The 21,668-nt window shown below is 43.2% G+C and overlaps 1 protein-coding gene across 1 annotated transcript in view; it reads left to right on the forward strand.

The window, feature by feature from the left end:
* The window catches only part of LOC110516194 (ABC transporter G family member 20-like), a 47,733-nt gene that overhangs the window by 14,155 nt on the left and 11,910 nt on the right, over nucleotides 1–21,668 (forward strand). The window contains exons 2-13 of the mRNA XM_036961008.1: nucleotides 4,163–4,314; nucleotides 5,224–5,383; nucleotides 5,678–5,832; nucleotides 9,267–9,374; nucleotides 10,385–10,478; nucleotides 13,141–13,215; nucleotides 15,738–15,918; nucleotides 17,674–17,770; nucleotides 17,920–18,088; nucleotides 19,192–19,292; nucleotides 20,033–20,103; nucleotides 21,499–21,548. Of these exons, the coding sequence (XP_036816903.1) occupies nucleotides 4,163–4,314; nucleotides 5,224–5,383; nucleotides 5,678–5,832; nucleotides 9,267–9,374; nucleotides 10,385–10,478; nucleotides 13,141–13,215; nucleotides 15,738–15,918; nucleotides 17,674–17,770; nucleotides 17,920–18,088; nucleotides 19,192–19,292; nucleotides 20,033–20,103; nucleotides 21,499–21,548 (1,413 nt within the window). The remainder of the gene's footprint in view (nucleotides 1–4,162; nucleotides 4,315–5,223; nucleotides 5,384–5,677; nucleotides 5,833–9,266; nucleotides 9,375–10,384; nucleotides 10,479–13,140; nucleotides 13,216–15,737; nucleotides 15,919–17,673; nucleotides 17,771–17,919; nucleotides 18,089–19,191; nucleotides 19,293–20,032; nucleotides 20,104–21,498; nucleotides 21,549–21,668) is intronic.

The raw sequence follows: 21,668 nt of genomic DNA on the forward strand, positions 1-21,668 counted from the left end.
CATGGGTAACAGTGGCTGCTATATATACACCCACCCAGCATGGGTAACAGTGGCTGCTATATATACACCCACCCCCCAAGCATGGGTAACAGTGGCTGCTATATATACACCACCCCCCCAGCATGGGTAACAGTGGCTGCTATATATACACCACCCCCCAGCATGGGTAACAGTGGCTGCTATATATACACCCCCCCAGCATGGGTAACAGTGGCTGCTATATATACACCCACCCAGCATGGGTAACAGTGGCTGCTATATATACACCCCCCCCAGCATGGGTAACAGTGGCTGCTATATATACACCCACCCAGCATGGGTAACATTAGCTGCTATATATACACCCACCCAGCATGGGTAACAGTGGCTGCTATATATACACCACCCCAGCATGGGTAACAGTGGCTGCTATATATACACCACCCCAGCATGGGTAACAGTGGCTGCTATATATACACCCCCCCCCCCAGCATGGGTAACAGTGGCTGCTATATATACACCCCCCCAGCATGGGTAACAGTGGCTGCTATATATACACCCCCCCAGCATGGGTAACAGTGGCTGCTATATATACACCCACCCAGCATGGGTAACAGTGGCTGCTATATATACACCACCCCAGCATGGGTAACAGTGGCTGCTATATATACACCACCCCAGCATGGGTAACAGTGGCTGCTATATATACACCACCCCCCCAGCATGGGTAACAGTGTCTGCTATATATACACCCACCCAGCATGGGTAACAGTGGCTGCTATATATACACCCCCCCCCCAGCATGGGCAACAGTGGCTGCTATATATACACCCCCCCAGCATGGGTAACAGTGGATGCTATATATACACCCCCCCGCATGTGTAACAGTAGCTGCTATATATACACCCACCCAGCATTGTTAACAGTGACTGCTGTATATACACCCACCCAGCATGGGTAACAGTGACTGCTATATATACACCACCACCCCAGCATGGGTAACAGTAGCTGCTATATATACACCCCCCCAGCATGGGTAACAGTGTCTGCTATATATACACCCCCCCAGCATGGGTAACAGTGGCTGCTATATATACACCCACCCAGCATGGGTAACAGTGGCTGCTATATATACACCCCCCCCCCCCCCCCAGCATGGGTAACAGTGTCTGCTATATATACACCCCCCCAGCATGGGTAACAGTGGCTGCTATATATACACCCACCCAGCATGGGTAACAGTGGCTGCTATATATACACCCCCCCAGCATGGGTAACAGTGGCTGCTATATATACACCACCCCCCAGCATGGGTAACAGTGGCTGCTATATATACACCCACCCAGCATGGGTAACAGTGGCTGCTATATATACACCCACCCCCCAAGCATGGGTAACAGTGGCTGCTATATATACACCACCCCCCCAGCATGGGTAACAGTGGCTGCTATATATACACCACCCCCCAGCATGGGTAACAGTGGCTGCTATATATACACCCCCCCAGCATGGGTAACAGTGGCTGCTATATATACACCCACCCAGCATGGGTAACAGTGGCTGCTATATATACACCCCCCCCAGCATGGGTAACAGTGGCTGCTATATATACACCCACCCAGCATGGGTAACAGTAGCTGCTATATATACACCCACCCAGCATGGGTAACAGTGGCTGCTATATATACACCACCCCAGCATGGGTAACAGTGGCTGCTATATATACACCACCCCAGCATGGGTAACAGTGGCTGCTATATATACACCCCCCCCCCCAGCATGGGTAACAGTGGCTGCTATATATACACCCCCCCAGCATGGGTAACAGTGGCTGCTATATATACACCCCCCCAGCATGGGTAACAGTGGCTGCTATATATACACCCACCCAGCATGGGTAACAGTGGCTGCTATATATACACCCCCCCAGCATGGGTAACAGTGGCTGCTATATATACACCCACCCAGCATGGGTAACAGTGGCTGCTATATATACACCCCCCCAGCATGGGTAACAGTAGCTGCTATATATACACCACCCCCCCAGCATGGGTAACAGTGTCTGCTATATATACACCACCCCCCAGCATGGGTAACAGTGGCTGCTATATATACACCCACCCAGCATGGGTAACAGTGGCTGCTATATATACACCCACCCCCCCAGCATGGGTAACAGTGGCTGCTATATATACACCACCCCCCCAGCATGGGTAACAGTGGCTGCTATATATACACCACCCCCCCAGCATGGGTAACAGTGGCTGCTATATATACACTACCACCCCAGCATGGGTAACAGTGGCTGCTATATATACACCCACCCAGCATGGGTAACAGTGGCTGCTATATATACACCCCCCCAGCATGGGTAACAGTGGCTGCTATATATACACCCACCCAGCATGGGTAACAGTAGCTGCTATATATACACCCACCCAGCATGGGTAACAGTGGCTGCTATATATACACCACCCCAGCATGGGTAACAGTGGCTGCTATATATACACCACCCCAGCATGGGTAACAGTAGCTGCTATATATACACCACTCCCCCCCCCCCCAGCATGGGTAACAGTGGCTGCTATATATACACCACTCCCCCCCAGCATGGGTAACAGTGGTTGCTATATATACACTCCCCCCCCAGCATGGGTAACAGTAGCTGCTATATATACACCACTCCCCCCCAGAATGGGTAACAGTGGCTGCTATATATACACCCCCCCAGCATGGGTAACAGTGGCTGCTATATATACACCCCCCCCCCCCCCCCCCCCCAGCATGGGTAACAGTGGCTGCTATATATACACCCCCCCAGCATGGGTAACAGTGGCTGCTATATATACACCCACCCAGCATGGGTAACAGTGGCTGCTATATATACACCCCCCCCCCCCCCCAGCATGGATAACAGTGTCTGCTATATATACACCCCCCCAGCATGGGTAACAGTGGCTGCTATATATACACCCACCCAGCATGGGTAACAGTGGCTGCTATATATACACCCCCCCAGCATGGGTAACAGTAGCTGCTATATATACACCACCCCCCCAGCATGGGTAACAGTGTCTGCTATATATACACCACCCCCCAGCATGGGTAACAGTGGCTGCTATATATACACCCACCCAGCATGGGTAACAGTGGCTGCTATATATACACCCACCCCCCCAGCATGGGTAACAGTGGCTGCTATATATACACCACCCCCCCAGCATGGGTAACAGTGGCTGCTATATATACACCACCCCCCCAGCATGGGTAACAGTGGCTGCTATATATACACCCCCCCAGCATGGGTAACAGTGGCTGCTATATATACACCACCCCCCAGCATGGGTAACAGTAGCTGCTATATATACACCACCCCCCCAGCATGGGTAACAGTGTCTGCTATATATACACCACCCCCCAGCATGGGTAACAGTGGCTGCTATATATACACCCACCCAGCATGGGTAACAGTGGCTGCTATATATACACCCACCCAGCATGGGTAACAGTGGCTGCTATATATACACCCCCCCAGCATGGGTAACAGTGGCTGCTATATATACACCCCCCCCCCCCCACCATGGGTAACAGTAGCTGCTATATATACACCCCCCCCCCCCCCACCATGGGTAACAGTAGCTGCTATATATACACCACCCCCCCAGCATGGGTGACAGTGGCTGCTATATATACACCCACCCAGCATGGGTAACAGTAGCTGCTATATATACACCACCCCCCCAGCATGGGTAACAGTGTCTGCTATATATACACCCACCCAGCATGGGTAACAGTAGCTGCTATATATACACCACCCCCCCAGCATGGGTAACAGTGGCTGCTATATATACACCCCCCCCCAGCATGGGTAACAGTGGCTGCTATATATACACCCCCCCCCCAGCATGGGTAACAGTGGCTGCTATATATACCCCCCCAGCATGGGAACAGTGGCTGCTATATATACACCCCCCCGCATGGGTAACAGTGACTGCTGTATATACACTGTTGGTACCAGCACGGTACCAATCTGGACCCCACTGCTATTCTGCATCTTTATCCCCCTGTTGTTCACTACTATTCCTGCCTTAATAAAGTTATAATTATGGGGGGAAATATATATATTTATAGTATTATTATTATTATATTATTATTTTTTTTACATTTGTTTTTCTTCTTCCAGTTGACAGAAGGAAGGATGAAGGCAGACCAGGAAGCTCCTCCCCCCTCCCCCGGATTGGAGGATTTGGCGATCAGGTGTCGGGAAGTGTGTCGGTCGTACGGGAAACTCAAAGTCCTGAGTAACCTCAACTTGACCGTACCACAGGGACACATGTTAGTAACCCACACTGACATTACAACAAAATCAGGCTTCGTGTCCAAATCTTATATAAGTAAGTTAATTGAGTGACACTATTAAGTTTTAGATACTTTATGATGATTTGGACATGAAGTGTGAAAAGACTAGTATATACTGTAGTTACCTTTGACTAACATTGGATTTGTGCCACATTTCACACAATGGCCAAGTAAACAAAACCAAAGCATGGATTGCTATGATACCCTTACAGGGTAAGGAACAGGGCCTGATTACTGAACGGGCACGCAGGGCAGGTACCCCAGGGCCCCCGTTTTTTTTTTGGGGGGGGGGGTTTGTGGGCCCTCTGGAGGTCACAAAATGTGTTGAAATGCAAGAAGTTAGCTGTTTTCCAGGAACCCAAATGCAGTAGTCCGGCCCTGGTAAGGAAACCAATATGTCATTTTTTAAACTATCCCTTTAAAGCCTAATGATAATCAATACTTTTAACACATAAACAACATAATTGCATTCTTGCTTATGGTAAAATTTAGGCTTCACTTGGATTTTCACGTGAATCATGCATTGATGTCATTGGAAGTTGTATGCGAGTTACGATTAAGAGTCAGACCATAATGAGAAATAAGGGTAGCAATGCTATCATATATATATATATATATATATATATATATATATATATATAGTACAGGGGTACTCAACCCTACGAGGTCTGGAGTCTGCTGGTTTTCTGTTATACCTGATCATTAATCACACCCACCTGTTGTCCCAGGTCTAAATCAGTAACTGACTAGAAGGGAACAATGAGAAAATGCAGTGGGACTGGCTTGGAGGTCCAGAGTTGAGTTTGAGGGCTATAGTAGATATCTATGATTTAGCTCTCATGTCAATTTTTTTAACCCAAAATTCTGTTCTCTCTTACCTTGCAGCTACGGCCTGCTGGGTCCGAGTGGATGTGGGAAGACCACGCTGTTGAAATGCATTCTGGGAACCCTGAAGATCTCCCGAGGGCACATCAGCGTGTTGGGGAAGCCACCCGCATTTCCTGGACACCAGGTCCCTGGGAGGATGGTGGGGTACATGCCACAGGTACACTGTTATCAAATCAAGTCAAATGTATTTATATTGCCCTTCTTACATCAGCTGAAACACAACACACCGAAACACAACACACCAAAACACAACACACCAAACACAACACACCAAAACACAACACACCAAAACACAACACACCAAACACAACACACCAAAACACAACACACCAAAACACAACACACCAAAACACAACACACCAAAACACAACACACCAAAACACAACACACCAAAACACAACACACCAAAACACAACACATACCATTACATAACATTGTGTTTGTCCTTTAGGACCTGGCGTTGTACAGTGAGTTTTCTATCAGTGACACTCTGACGTTCTTCGGAAGGATCCACGGCCTGTCATCTACGGACACACAGGCACGCATGGACTTCCTGGTGGACTTCCTGGACCTACCTCACAACAGCAGCCTGGTTGGAAAACTCAGGTAATTAGGGTTGAAAATTCCAGTATCTTTCACAAAGTTCCCAGGATTTCCAGAAACCTTTCCTTCAGGTTTCGGAGCATTGTTAATTCGATGCCATTTTATTTACGAGCTGGAATAAATAATACTCCATGCTAGCTCCTTTAAAAAGCAACAACGCTGCACATACAACGATTAGTTAGTTACGAACAAATTCTTATTTTCAAAGACGGCTTAGTGGGTTAACTGCCTGTTCAGGGGCAGAACAACCCTGGGGCGGCAGGGTAGCCTAGTGGTTAGAGCGTTGGACTAGTAACCGAAAGGTTGCAAGTTCAAACCCCCGAGCTGACAAGGTACAAATCTGTCGTTCTGCCCCTGAACAGGCAGTTAACCCACTAGGCCGTCATTGAAAATAAGAATGTGTTCTTAACTGACTTGCCTAGTTAAATAAAGGTAACATAAAAAATATTTGTACCTTGTCAGCTCGGGGGTTTGAACTTGCAACCGTCCGACGCTCTAACCACTAGGCCACTGCCGCCCCAAAACGTCCCTTTGCTATCTAGATTTTAAGAAGAAGTCAATATTGGCAACAAGACTTTGGGGTGACCATCGCTAATTGTGAATGGGAAACGGCATGGCAACAAGACTTTGGGGTGACCATCGCTAATTGTGAATGGGAAACGGCATGGCAACAAGACTTTGGGGTGACCATCGCTAATTGTGAATGGGAAACGGCATGGCAACAAGACTTTGGGGTGACCATCGCTGATTGTGAATGGGAAACGGCATGGCAACAAGACTTTGGGGTGACCATCGCTAATTGTGAATGGGAAACGGCATGGCAACAAGACTTTGGGGTGACCATCGCTAATTGTGAATGGGAAACGGCATGGCAACAAGACTTTGGGGTGACCATCACTAATTGTGAATGGGAAACTATTCCCGCTAATGCCCCAAAAATTATGATATTCCATTTAAAATGATAAATAAATGACAAACTACACCTGTCCCAAATATAAGCAGCACTTGGTACTTATGCACATGTCTTCTGATACTGTCCTGTAGTTAATGATTTGGAGAAAGAGGTGGAAAGGGACATTTCAAACATTTTGGGCTCTCCAGTTGGTCTATAGGGGATTTCAATCACCTTCCCCTGTGTCTAGACTATGGCTGAGTCCCAAATGGCACCATATCCCCAGTATTTTGGGCTCTCCAGTTGGTCTATAGGGGGTTTCAATCACCTTCCCCTGTGTCTAGACTATGGCTGAGTCCCAAATGGGACCATATCCCCAGTATAGTGCACTACTTTTGACCAGTAGTGCACTATATAGGGAATAGGGTGCAGTTTGGGACTCGGTATATCTCATTTTGATCTGGGGGAAAAGTACACTACAACCAAGAGAGATAGAAAGAGAAGGAAACGGTTTCCCCCTGAGGAGGTTTATGTTTGTTTGTCACGGGCTTCTGTCATGTAAAAATGCTGTGGAGTCAGCCCGCCCTGTCTGAAACTAAGTAGGTGTTATGCAACAGACATTTGCCAAGATGTCAATGCCAAAAAGAAGGCTCCCTCACTTCCATCAAAACAACTCCTCAATGATTGCTTGTTACTCTTAGCTGTAACAGTAAGAGTACACAGCAAACTGGCCAGTATTACCTGGCGTTGATTATTCAGGGTAACATTTCTAGTGTTGATTCAGGAGTTAAATTAACACTTGGTGGTGTTAAATAACCCCAGTGTTGGTGTTAATAACCAGAGTGGATGAAATGGTCGTTCCAGTTTATTGCTTTAGGTAGTCTGATATTTTAATCTTCCCAACTCTGGCAGTTGCAGGTGAATAAAAATTATACATTTTGGATATCCCCTGCTCTGGCTGGATATCAATAGGAATGACACATCACTTTGTAAGCCAGCATAATGTGACTTGCAGAACTTGATGTGGCCTGTAAACCATGAGTTGTAGGCCACTGTATCAGGGTAAAATTAAGCCTTCAAAATAAGGCATTAAGAAATTAAAGGGATACTTCAGGATTTTGGCAGAGGCCATTTACGTTTTTATGTCTCTGTGTCCAGTATGAAGGAAGTTCGAGGTAGTTTCGCAAGCCACTAAAATTAGCACAATGACTGGAATTCTATGGGAATCTACTAGCATTGCCAAAATCCCGAAGTATCCCTTTAAATAATTTCTATTTAATGATTGCATATTCACTTAGGACAGGGATGGGCAACTGGCGGTCCATGTGGATTAACAGTTCTTCACTTCAGTCAATCAATCAATCAATCAATCAAAGTATTTATAAAGCCCTTCTTACTTCAGCTGATATCTCAAAGTGCTGTACAGAAACCCAGCCTAAATCCCCAAACAGCAAGCAATGCAGGTGTAGAAGCACGGTGGCTAGGAAAAACTCCCTAGAAAGGCCAAAACCTAGGAAGAAACCTAGAGAGGAACCTGGCTGTGCCGGGTGGAGATTATAACAGAACATGGCCAAGATGTTCAAATGTTCATAGATGACCAGCAGGGTCAAATAATAATAATCACAGTGGTTGTAGAGGGTGCAACAGGTCAGCACCTCAGGAGTAAATGTCATTTGGATCTTCACATCCGGTCGTTCAGAGTATCTCTACCACTCCTGCTGTCTCTAGAGAGTTGAAAACAGCAGGTCTGGGACAGGTAGCACGTCCGGGGAACAGGTCAGGGTTCCACTTGTTATGTCAGGCTCTGATTGTCACTCAATTGGCCCATGTTAGCTAACCATTTTAGATTGGGAAGTTAGTCTAGCGGCCAGCTATTTAAACTTGTAGTAATCAATGGCAAAATGTGTAGAATTACAGGAAATTAGCTCATGATTAGTTCAGAAGTTGCCCATCTCTGGCTTAGGATTTTACTTGGTGAAGGCCACATGACTAAACATGAATTAATGCAACAACCATACCCTTTGTCACTAACAAATACAGTCATGGGTGGTAACTCTACAATTGAGTTGAAAGGCAACCTGGGAAATATTCACATAAGTCTTAACACTAAGTAGTGAGTTAATTTTACACTGAAGTGTGGACCCGTATAGACACTGGAACAGTGTTAAACTGCTGTGTAGCTATCGTCATGGCATCAGCTCATGGGAATCTGAATAAAGATGGAAGATTACTCTTGGATAATAACTCTTAGATCTGGTATAATAACTCTTAGATCTGGTATAGTAACTCTTAGATCTGGTATAGTAACTCTTAGATCTGGTATAGTAACTCTTAGATCTGGTATAGTAACTCTTAGATCTGGGATAATAACTCTTAGATCTGGTATAATAACTCTTAGATCTGGTATAGTAACTCTTAGATCTGGTATAGTAACTCTTAGATCTGGGATAATAACTCTTAGATCTGTGTGTGTGTGTGTGTGTGTGTGTGTGTGTGTGTGTGTGTGTGTGTGTGTGTGTGTGTGTGTGTGTGTGTGTGTTTACAGCGGAGGGCAGAAACGGAGGGTGTCTCTAGGAGCAGCCTTACTTCAGAACCCCCAGTTATTGATTCTGGATGAACCCACAGTCGGGGTGGACCCTGTGCTGAGAGCCAAGTATGTACTGGACACACACACACACACACACACACACACACACACACACACACACACACACACACACACACACACACACACACACACAAACGGACACTCACATTCAACCAAAACCAAACTGAAAACCCAACTATTATATCCAACCTCATGCCTTCAAAGACCAATCTCACACCTTTGAGTGCTGATCTAGGATCAGATCCCCCCTCTTATTTATTATGCTTTAAATGGCTAAACTGATCCTAGATCAGCACTCTGAGATGTTTCGTGGATAAAGAAAACCCAACCAAGTCAGTGTTTCCCAGGTAACCCAGGCAGGTCATCAGGCTAAGACTACATCCCAGATGGCCCCCTATTCCCTATGTGGTGAACTACTTTAGACCAGGGCCCAGAGGGTGCCTTTTGGGGGCCCAGAGGATTCCTTTTGGGGGCCCAGAGGGTGCCTTTTGGGGGCCCAGAGGGTGCCTTTTGGGGGCCCAGAGGATGCCTTTTGGGGGCCCATAGGGTGCCTTTTGGGGGCCCAGAGGATGCCTTTTTGGGGGCCCAGAGGATGCCTTTTTGGGGGCCCAGAGGGTGCCTTTTGGGGGCCCATAGGGTGCCTTTTGGGTCACAGATTAAGACATCTTTATGGTGGTAATCAAATCATATCTGCACGAAGTTAGTTTATTCGTTGTGTGACGATGAAAGGTGGTTCTCTGAACTGCACTTGTGATGAGTAACCTTGCCTGAGACCTCAAGACCTGCGTTAGCTCCCCAAGCTAATGCCTAGGCTTTAGCTCAACGGGACACGTAGTCTTTTGGTGCGCAGTTGATCACATTTGCACACTCTTTCTCTGTATCTCTACTGCTCGAGGTACAGTACAACATTGTCCCAAACAGCACCCCATGTCCTGAATAGTGCAATATTTTGGACCAGAGCCCTGGTTATAAAAGTGCACTTTATAGAGAATAGGGTGCCATTTGGGACCATAGGATGTTGCCCTTAAACTGAGTTGTGTCATGTGTCCCTGTAGGATCTGGCAGCATCTAGTAGAGATTGTGAAAACTGGAAAAGTATCAGTCGTCATCACCACTCACTACATAGAGGAGGCCAGGCAAGCCAACGTGGTAAGATACAGTCTATATACATGGTAACTACCTACTGATAGACACTACATAGAGGAGGCCAGGCAACCCAACGTGGTAAGATACAGTCTATATACATGATAACTACCTACTGATAGACACTACATAGAGGAGGCCAGGCAAGCCAACGTGGTAAGATACAGTCTATATACATGATAACTACCTACTGATAGACAACTCCCTACTGAAAGACAGCTACCTACTGATAGACAACTCCCTACTGATAGACAACTCCCTAGTGATAGACAACTCCCTAGTGATAGACAACTCCCTAGTGATAGACAACTCCCTAGTGATAGACAACTACCTACTGATAGACAACTCCCTACTGATAGACAGCTACCTACTGATAGACAACCCCCTACTGATAGACAGCTACCTACTGATAGACGCTACCTACTGATAGACAGCTACCTACTGATAGACGTACATGCCATATGTTTTCATAGCTGCTTAGAGGTTCATTTGAGCAAACATTGGTTGTCTCTATAATGTCTCTATGCACTATAACAGTCTCTATACTGTCTCTATGAACTATAACAGTCTCTGTACTGTCTCAATACTCTATAACAGTCTCTATACTGTCTCTATACTCTATAACAGTCTCTATACTGTCTCTATACTCTATAACATTCTCTATACTGTCTCTATGCACTTTAACAGTCTCTATACTGTCTCTATACTCTAACGGTCTCTATACTGTTTCTATACTCTATAACAGTCTCTATACTGTCTCTGTGCACTATAACAGTCTCTATACTGTCTCTATGCACTATAACAGTCTCTATACTGTCTCTATACTCTATAACGGTCTCTATACTGTTTCTATACTCTATAACAGTCTCTATACTGTCTCTATACTCTATAACAGACTCTATACTGTCTCTATACTCTATAACAGACTATATACTGTCTCTATACTATAACAGTCTCTATACTGTCTCTGTGCACTATAACAGTCTCTATACTGTCTCTATGCACTATAACAGTCTCTATACTGTCTCTATACTCTATAACAGTCTCTATACTGTCTCTAAACTAGCGGTCTCTATACTGTCTCTATACTCTAACAGGCTCTGTATTGTCTCTATACTCTATAACAGTCTCTATACTGTCTCTATAATCTATAACAGTCTCTATACTGTCTCTATACTCTATAACAGTCTCTATACTCTCTCTATACTCTATAACAGTCTCTATACTGTCTCTATAATCTATAACAGTCTCTATACTGTCTCTATACTCTATAACAGTCTCTATACTGTCTCTATACTCTATAACAGCCTCTATACTGTCTCTATACTCTATAACAGCCGATATACTCTCTCTATACTCTATAACAGTCTCTATACTGTCTCTATACTCTATAACAGTCTCTGTACTGTCTCTATACTCTATAACAGTCTCTATACTGCATTTGGAATCAAATGTTTAATGTGAGGTGACAGTATGAATGACACCTTTATTTGAGGGTATTTTAATACATATCTGCTTTACCGCTGAGAAATGAAAGCACTTTATGTATCTAGTCCCCCCATTTAAAGATGTCATAAGTATTTGAACAAATTCACTAATAGTGTATTAAAGTAGTCAAACGTTTTAGAATTGGTCCCATATTCCTTGCACACATTGACTACATCCAGCTTGTGTCTCAAAATGTAATTTTTTTATTGAACCTTTATTTAACAAGGCAAGTCAGTTAAGAACAAATTCTTATTTACGACGGCCTATCGGGGAACAGTGGGTTAACTGCCTTGTTCAGGGGAACAGTGGGTTAACTGCCTTGTTCAGGGGCACAGTGGGTTAACTGCCTTGTTCAGGGGAACAGTGGGTTAACTCCTTGTTCAGGGGAACAGTGGGTTAACTGCCTTGTTCAGGGGCACAGTGGGTTAACTGCCTTGTTCAGGGGAACAGTGGGTTAACTGCCTTGTTCAGGGGCACAGTGGGTTACTGCCTTGTTCAGGGGAACAGTGGGTTAACTGCCTTGTTCAGGGGAACAGTGGGTTAACTGCCTTGTGCAGGGGCAGAACGACAGATTTTTACCTTGTCAGCTCGAGGATTCAATCCAGCCACTGGGGCTACCTGTCGCCCCAAACTTTACAAACTTGTTGGATGCATTTGTGGTTTCATTTGGTTTTATTTCAGATTATGTTTTGACCAATAGGGAAGGTGACATGATGACTGGCCATGAGCCAAGCCTTCATATTTATACCATGAGCCAGAGATGTCACCTGTCACAATAAACCTGTCATCACCTGTCACAATAAACCTGTCCTAACCTGTCACAATAAACCAGTCCTCACCTGTCATAATAAACCTGTCCTCACCTGTCATAATAAACCTGTCCTCTCCTGTCATAATAAACCTGTCCTCTCCTGTCATAATAAACCTGTCCTCACCTGTCACAATAAACCTGTCCTCACCTGTCACAATAAACCTGTCCTCACCTGTCACAATAAACCTGTCCTCACCTGTCACAATAAACCTGTCCTCACCTGTCATACTAAAACAAGTCTTACCAGTACAAATATTTTATGACTAAGGCTCTTTCTTAATTGATCTTTCCTTGATTCCTCACATCCTCTCTCCTCGCCTCGTTCCTCAAAACTCCATTTGGAATGACTGCTGTTTTCTATCTCTCCAGGTGGGTCTGATGAGGAATGGCCGAATGCTGGCAGAGGGGGAACCAGAAACCTTGATGAAACAGAACAGTGCTGTGGTGAGTAGCCAACAACAGTGTATACAATTTACTTAGAAGAATATTTTGTACATTTCACACTGTATTCAGACAGTTGGAAACTGAAGGGGGAGACAGGTGTACAGGCAAGCGGGAGTATAGTAGAAACAGGGATTGAATGGCGGTTTATATTAGAGTATATTTAATGTGACTGATGCCAAGAGTGTTGCCACTAGACAACAATGTTCTGCAGGCAGTAGCCCTGCATTGACCCTATTGCCTCCTACCATCCAATCACTGCAGACTTTGGAAAATGCTTTCCTATAGCTATGTGAGACGTCTGACTGTTGATGTCTGACTGTTGGTGTCTGACTGCCTTCCCAGTAATCAAAATTATATTGAAAAGACGTCTTCCAGATGTTCATTTTAGGTTCTGAATGAAAGGTGAAAATACATACAGTACCAGTCAAACGTTTGGACATGCCTACTCATTCAAGGGTTTTTCTTTATTTCTACTATTTTCTACATTGTGAAGACATCACAACTATTAAATAACACTGGTACAGTATGTATTTTCCTCTTTCATTCAGAACCTAAAATGAACATCTGGAAAATAAGTTTTTTTTTAGACGTCTTTTCAATATAATTGTACCTACTGGGAAAGCAGTCAACAGTCAGACGTCTCCCACAGCTGTAGGAAAGCTTTCTCCAGAGTCTGCAACGGGTGGATGAGTAGGTGTGGCCAAACTTTAGACCGGTACTGTATTTTCCGGATGTTGAAAAGTCGTATTATCCAGCGGTGGAATTCGGGTTCATTTTCAGTTCTAAAGGAAAGTTGATAATACGTATTATCCAGACGTTGAATTTGGGTTCATTTTCAGTTCTAAAGGAAAGTTGATAATACGTATTATCCAGACGTTGAAAATACGTATACAATTCTGAATGAGATGAAGATACGTCATTTTGGTCATTGATTTAAACTGCACATACTGTATATTCTCAATGAAGTTTGCGTTATATCAGAATAATACTTGTTTAAATCCATTTAATATAAGAAAGAGGAGCCAAGTGAAGATTACATCATATCATATTTCTTAATGCTCCAATCTGTCAGTCACTTATGTAAGCTGTTTTAAAGGCTTTAAAACGGGCAGCAATGACGTTCAAAGTGGTCAAACAAACGGAATGAACCAACAAACCAGTTCAACTACAAGAACATTCTCAGTAACGGTTACAGAAATATTTTTTTTCTTGCTATGACTTTGAGATGTTGTTGTTTATCAGCCTTAGTTGAATGCACTGACTGGAAGTTACTCTGGACAAGAGCGTCTGCTGAATGACCAAAATGTAAAGCTTAATGTAAATTATTCTAATGCTCTCCGCCCCCAAGCAAGTACACATTGGGTCAGTCCGGACGAGACCAAATCCGAACAAATCATATACATCTAGGCTATGTTTCACAAGTTTGAACAGCACAGTACAGTAGAGCACAGTACATTACAGTACAGAGGACAGTGGAGTTTAATTCAGAAGAGTAGAGTACAATACAATACAGTTTAATTCAGTACAGTAGAGTACAATACAATACAGTTTAATTCAGTACAGTAGAGTACAATACAATACAGTTTAATTCAGTACAGTAAAGTAGAGTACAATACAATACAGTTTAATTCAGAAGAGTAGAGTACAATACAATACAGTTTAATTCAGTACAGTAGAGTACAATACAATACAGTTTAATTCAGTACAGTAGAGTACAATACAATACAGTTTAATTCAGTACAGTAAAGTAGAGTACAATACAATACAGTTTAATTCAGAAGAGTAGAGTACAATACAGTTTAATTCAGTACAGTAGAGTACAATACAATACAGTTTAATTCAGTACAGTAGAGTGCAATACAATACAGTTTAATTCAGTACAGTAGAGCACACTAGAGCACAGTAGAGTACAGTATAGTTTAATTCAGTAGAGTACATTAGAGTACAGTAGAGTGCAGTACAGTACAGTTTAATTCAGTGCAGTAGAGTACAATACAGTTTAATTCAGTAGAGTACACTAGAGTACAGTAGAGTGCAGTACAGTACAGTTTAATTCAGTAGAGTACATGAGGGTAAAAAGCAGTACATTATACTATATTATACTCTACTGTACTCTACTGTACTAAACCACTTTTCTTTCATGTACTGTACTCTGCTGTGTTCTACTGTACTGTAATGTACTGTACTCTACTGTACTGTACTCTACTGTGTTCTACTGTACTGTAATGTACTGTACTCTACTGTACTGTAATGTACTGTGCTGTGTTCTACTGTGCTGTGCTATCCAAACTTGTTAGAAATAGATGTCTATGATTGGTTCAGATTTGGTCCGGTCTGAACCTGTCCGTGGACGTTGAAATCAAGGCCGGGCTGGACAGCACAAGTCCAAAAGACGCCTGCGTCGGTCCGTGCTTAGTTGGTTCTGTGTTGACCACTGATCATGTAAACCCTTGACTGTGTTATCTGTGTGTTCAATTGACTGTGTTGTCTATCTCCTCTACTGCCCCATCCAACCACGGCAGACCCTGGAGAAAGCCTTCCTGCAGCTGTGTGAGACCTCAGACCAGGTGGGCTCCAAACACAGCACCTACCCTCAGGGTGGGGTACTAGAGAGCGGCCAATCACTCGAAAGCGGCCGGGAAGAGATTCAACCAATCCTGGGAGTCGGGCCGGGACCAGTTGAAGAGCTGCCCAAATACTCAGGTAAATGTAGGGTTGTATGGACACTACACTGTATATACTCAGGTAAATGTAGGGTTGTATGGACACTATACTGTATATACTCAGGTAATTGTAGGGTTGTATGGACACTAAACTGTATATACTCAGGTAAATGTAGGGTTGTATGGACACTACACTGTCTATACTCAGGTAAATGTAGGGTTGTATGACACTATACTGTATATACTCAGGTAAATGTAGGGTTGTATGGACACTACACTGTATATACTCAGGTAAATGTAGGGTTGTATGGACACTACACTGTCTATACTCAGGTAAATGTAGGGTTGTATGGACACTATACTGTATATACTCAGGTAAATGTAGGGTTGTATGGACACTATACTGTATATACTCAGGTAAATGTAGGGTTGTATGACACTACACTGTATATACTCAGGTAAATGTAGGGTTGTATGGACACTATACTGTATATACTCAGGTAAATGTAGGGTTGTATGACACTAAACTGTATATACTCAGGTAAATGTAGGGTTGTATGGATACTACACTGTATATACTCAGGTAAATGTAGGGTTGTATGGACACTATACTGTATATACTCAGGTAAATGTAGGGTTGTATGGACACTACACTGTATATACTCAGGTAAATGTAGGGTTGTATGGACACTATACTGTATATACTCAGGTAAATGTAGGGTTGTAATGTACACTACACTGTATATACTCAGGTAAATGTAGGGTTGTATGGACACTATACTGTATATACTCAGGTAAATGTAGGGTTGTATAGACACTACACTGTATATACTCAGGTAAATGTAGGGTTGTATGGACACTACACTGTATATACTCAGGTAAATGTAGGGTTATATAGACACTACACTGTATATACTCAGGTAAATGTAGGGTTGTATGGACACTACACTGTATATACTCAGGTAAATGTAGGGTTGTATGACACTATACTGTATATACTCAGGTAAATGTAGGGTTGTATGGACACTACACTGTATATACTCAGGTAAATGTAGGGTTGTATGACACTATACTGTATATACTCAGGTAAATGTAGGGTTGTATGGACACTATACTGTATATACTCAGGTAAATGTAGGGTTGTATGACACTACACTGTATATACTCAGGTAAATGTAGGGTTGTATGGACACTACACTGTATATACTCAGGTAAATGTAGGGTTGTATGACACTATACTGTATATACTCAGGTAAATGTAGGGTTGTATAGACACTACACTGTATATACTCAGGTAAATGTAGGGTTGTATGGATACTATACTGTATATACTCAGGTAAATGTAGGGTTGTATGGACACTACACTGTATATACTCAGGTAAATGTAGGGTTACAAAATTGTCTTGAATTGAATTTCCTAAGATATTTAATACTGTGTGTGTGTTGGGTTGGGTTTTACTATCTTTGTCGGGACCAGAAGTCCTCACAAGGATAGTAAAACAAGGACAATTCAGACAAGTGGGGACATTTTAGGCTTAGGGGTTAGGTTTAGGGTTACAATTAAGGTTAGAACTAGGGTTAGCAGTTAGGGTTAGGAGTTAGGGTTAGGTTAGGGGTTAAGGTAAGGGTTAGGTTAAGTGTTAGGGTTAGGAAAAATAGGATTTTGAATGGGAATCAATTGTTTGGTCCCCACAAGGATAGTAAAACAAGTGTGTGTGTGTGTGTGTGTGTGTGTGTGTGTGTGTGTGTGTGTGTGTGTGTGTGTGTGTGTGTGTGTGTGTGTGTGTGTGTGTAGCGGACTGGAAGGTACGAGTCAGGCATGTGATGCCAAAGTGGAGGAACATCGCAGCTCTGATTATCAAGACCACGGTGCGGATGAAGAGAATGCCTGGGTGAGGAGGATGAGGATGAATTAAATGAGTAGAATGAGCTGGAGGAAGACAGACACAATAATGATGAATATGATGATCCCTTAAATCTTCCAACCAAAATGTCTGGAATACCTGGGAATTCTGGGTCTGATTGCATTGTATCTGTCCAGGTCCCTGTTTTTCCAGTTCCTTCTGCCAGTCATGCAGATCTCTCTGATGTGTCTGTGTATCGGAGGAGACCCCAAAGGAATACAGGTGGCTGTGGTCAACAATGAGACCTCCTCCAGCTCCTATAGCCAATCCCTGCTCTCCTTCCTGGACAACTCCAGCGTGCAACAGGTACTGGACCAATCGGTTTTCTATCTCCCACACTGTCCTGCTGGTCAGACTTAGTCCACTAGATGGAGGAATAGGGTGTAACCCTGTCCTGCTGGTCAGACTTAGTCCACTAGATGGAGGAATAGGGTGTAAAACTGTCCTCCTGGTCAGACTTAGTCCACTAGATGGAGGATTAGGGTGTAACCCTGTCCTGCTGGTCAGAAGTAGTCCACTAGATGGAGGAATAGGGTGTAACACTGTCCTGCTGGTCAGAAGTAGTCCACTAGATGGAGGAATAGGGTGTAACACTGTCCTGCTGGTCAGACTTAGTCCACTAGATGGAGGAATAGGGTGTAACCCTGTCCTGCTGGTCAGACTTAGTCCACTAGATGGAGGAATAGGGTGTAACACTGTCCTCCTGGTCAGAAGTAGTCCACTAGATGGAGGAATAGGGTGTAACACTGTCCTCCTGGTCAGACTTAGTCCACTAGATGGAGGAATAGGGTGTAACACTGTCCTCCTGGTCAGACTTAGTCCACTAGATGGAGGAATAGGGTGTAACCCTGTCCTGCTGGTCAGAAGTAGTCCACTAGATGGAGGAATAGGGTGTAACACTGTCCTGCTGGTCAGAAGTAGTCCACTAGATGGAGGAATAGGGTGTAACACTGTCCTGCTGGTCAGACTTAGTCCACTAGATGGAGGAATAGGGTGTAACCCTGTCCTGCTGGTCAGACTTAGTCCACTAGATGGAGGAATAGGGTGTAACACTGTCCTCCTGGTCAGAAGTAGTCCACTAGATGGAGGAATAGGGTGTAACACTGTCCTCCTGGTCAGACTTAGTCCACTAGATGGAGGAATAGGGTGTAACACTGTCCTCCTGGTCAGACTTAGTCCACTAGATGGAGGAATAGGGTGTAACACTGTCCTGCTGGTCAGAAGTAGTCCACTAGATGGAGGAATAGGGTGTAACACTGTCCTCCTGGTCAGGCTTAGTTCACTAGATGGAGGAATAGGGTGTAACACTGTCCTCCTGGTCAGACTTAGTCCACTAGATGGAGGAATAGGGTATAATTTAAAACCTAGCTATTGTCACTGATGGTGTCCCCTGTCCCTCCCTGCCCTAGGTGAACCTGTCTCATGCTGAGGCTTTTGCAGGGGCCTATAACGGAGAGTACTGGGCCGTCATCGGGTTTGGAAAGAATTTTACCAGCTACCTGACCAAGAGGTAAGACCTACCTCTGGACTTGTCTCTAGTCTAGTCTCATCTTCTTCCCTTGTTCTTCTGTTCTCCTCTCTTCTCTTCTGTTCTGTTCTGTTATTTTCTTTTCCTCTCCTCTCCTCTCCTCTCCTCTCCTCTCCTCTCCTCTCCTCTCTTCTTGCCTCTTCTATCTCTTCTCTTAAATCACTGTCCATGACTTGCAATGCTGTTGAACTTTAAGGCCACCAGTGTCAAGATTCTTCCCTACAGCGTAATGGAAACCTGTGCACCTTCCAGCTGCCAATGTGACAAAGCATTCCACTGTCTTACACACACCCACACACAGACAGATAGACAGACAGAGACACACGGACAGACACACACACACACAGACACACACACAGTGATGTCAACAAGGCATCTAACGTGATGATGACTCTGTGGTGAGGAAGGGTACACCAGTATGTCTGTCTGTGACAGTGTGTATCTGCATGGATTCCTCTTTGTGTGTGTGTGTGTGTGTGTGTGTGTGTGTGTGTGTGTGTGTGTGTGTGTGTGTGTGTGTGTGTGTGTGTGTGTGTGTGTGTGTGTGTGTGTGTGTGTGTGTGTGTGTGTGTGTGTGTGTGTGTGTGAGTGATCAGCTGTGAAGTGGAAAGTCTGGTCTTGCCTGTCGATCAGGGTCACACACACCTGGGCCGACCAGGTAGCTTACTGCATGCACACACACAGTATCATGTTTGTTCTGTGGTGTGTGTTATACAATGCAGGATGATCCAGCGGCAGGTCTCTAAGGAGGTGGTGGATGGAGGGTCGGTGCACGTCTGGTTGGACCTGACCAGTAAGCTTTCACTCTGTTGGCATGTGACAGTGTTCCAGAATGTACCTTCAAATAGAGTAGAATACAATACTGCTAGAATAGAATAGATCTGAATAGAATAGAACACTGTTAGAATATAATATAATGCCGATAGAATAGATCTGAATAGAATAGAACACTGTTAGAATAGAATGCCATAGAATAGATCTGAATAGAATAGAAAACTGTTAGAATAGAATAGATCTGAATAGAATAGAGCACTGTTAGAAAAGAATGCCAATAGAATAGAATAGAATATAATAGATCTGAATAGAATAGAACACTGTTAGAATATAATAAAATAGATCTGAATAGAATAGAACACTGTTAGAATAGATCTGAATAGAATAGAACACTGTTAGAATAGAATACTGATAGAATATCTCTGAATAGAATGGAACACTGTTAGAATATAATGCCGATAGAATACAGTAGATCTGAATAGAATAGACCACTGTTAGAATAGAATATATCTGAATAGAATGGAACTGTTAGAATAGAATATAATGCCGATAGAATACAGTAGATCTGAATAGAATAGAACACTGTTAGAATAGAATAGAATGCCAATAGAATATATCTGAATAGAATTGAACACTGTTAGAATAGAATAGATCTGAATAGAATAGAAAACTGTTAGAATAGAATACTGATAGAATAGATCTGAATAGAACACTGTTAGAATAGAATAGAATGCCGATAGAATAGATCTGAATAGAATAGAACACTGTTAGAATAGAATACAATGCCAATAGAATAGATCTGCATAGAATAGAACACTGTTGGAATTAAATAGAATACTGAGATAATATAGTTGATCTGAATAGAATAGAATAGATCTGAATAGAATAGAACACTGTTAGAATAGAATAGATCTGAATAGAATAGAACACTGTTGGAATAGAATAGAATACTGAGAGAATATAGTTGATCTGAATAGAATAGAATAGATCTGAATAGAATAGAACACTGTTAGAATAGAATAGATCTGAATAGAATAGAACACTGTTAGATTAGAATAGAATGCCGATAGAATAGAATAGATCTGAATAGAATAGAACACTGTTAGAATAGAATAGTTCTGAATAGAATAGAACACTGTTAGAATATAATAGAATGCCAATAGAATAGCATAGATAGTTTGGCTGTGAAATTGACCTCTAGGTGTTAGTGTAATTGTTTTACAATACTGTGGGGGTCTTCTGAATGATGGCTCAAGTAATGGAAATGGATTTTGAATGCTTTTCAAAGTAAATTATTGATTAGTTTTATTCCAAATACTGTAAACGTTCAAATCATTGAAATAGATCAACCATTTGTTGATGTTAGTCAAACGTCTGGTGACATTGTTTTACCCTTTTAATATATTTTCTCCAGATCGACAGATCGCCTTAATGCTTCAGAAAAAAATTAAAGATGCCTTTGAGGTACACCAGAGTTCCCTTTTCTTTGTTTTGTCATTAGGTGACGAATGATTCTGTTTTGGAAGAGTTATTTGACTTTTGAGAGTGTTAGTGTCATTATTCATATGGCTTCTGCCTCTCTGT

The sequence above is a fragment of the Oncorhynchus mykiss genome, chromosome 23 (assembly GCF_013265735.2).
Source record: "Oncorhynchus mykiss isolate Arlee chromosome 23, USDA_OmykA_1.1, whole genome shotgun sequence".
NCBI classification, from domain to species: Eukaryota; Metazoa; Chordata; class Actinopteri; order Salmoniformes; family Salmonidae; genus Oncorhynchus; species Oncorhynchus mykiss.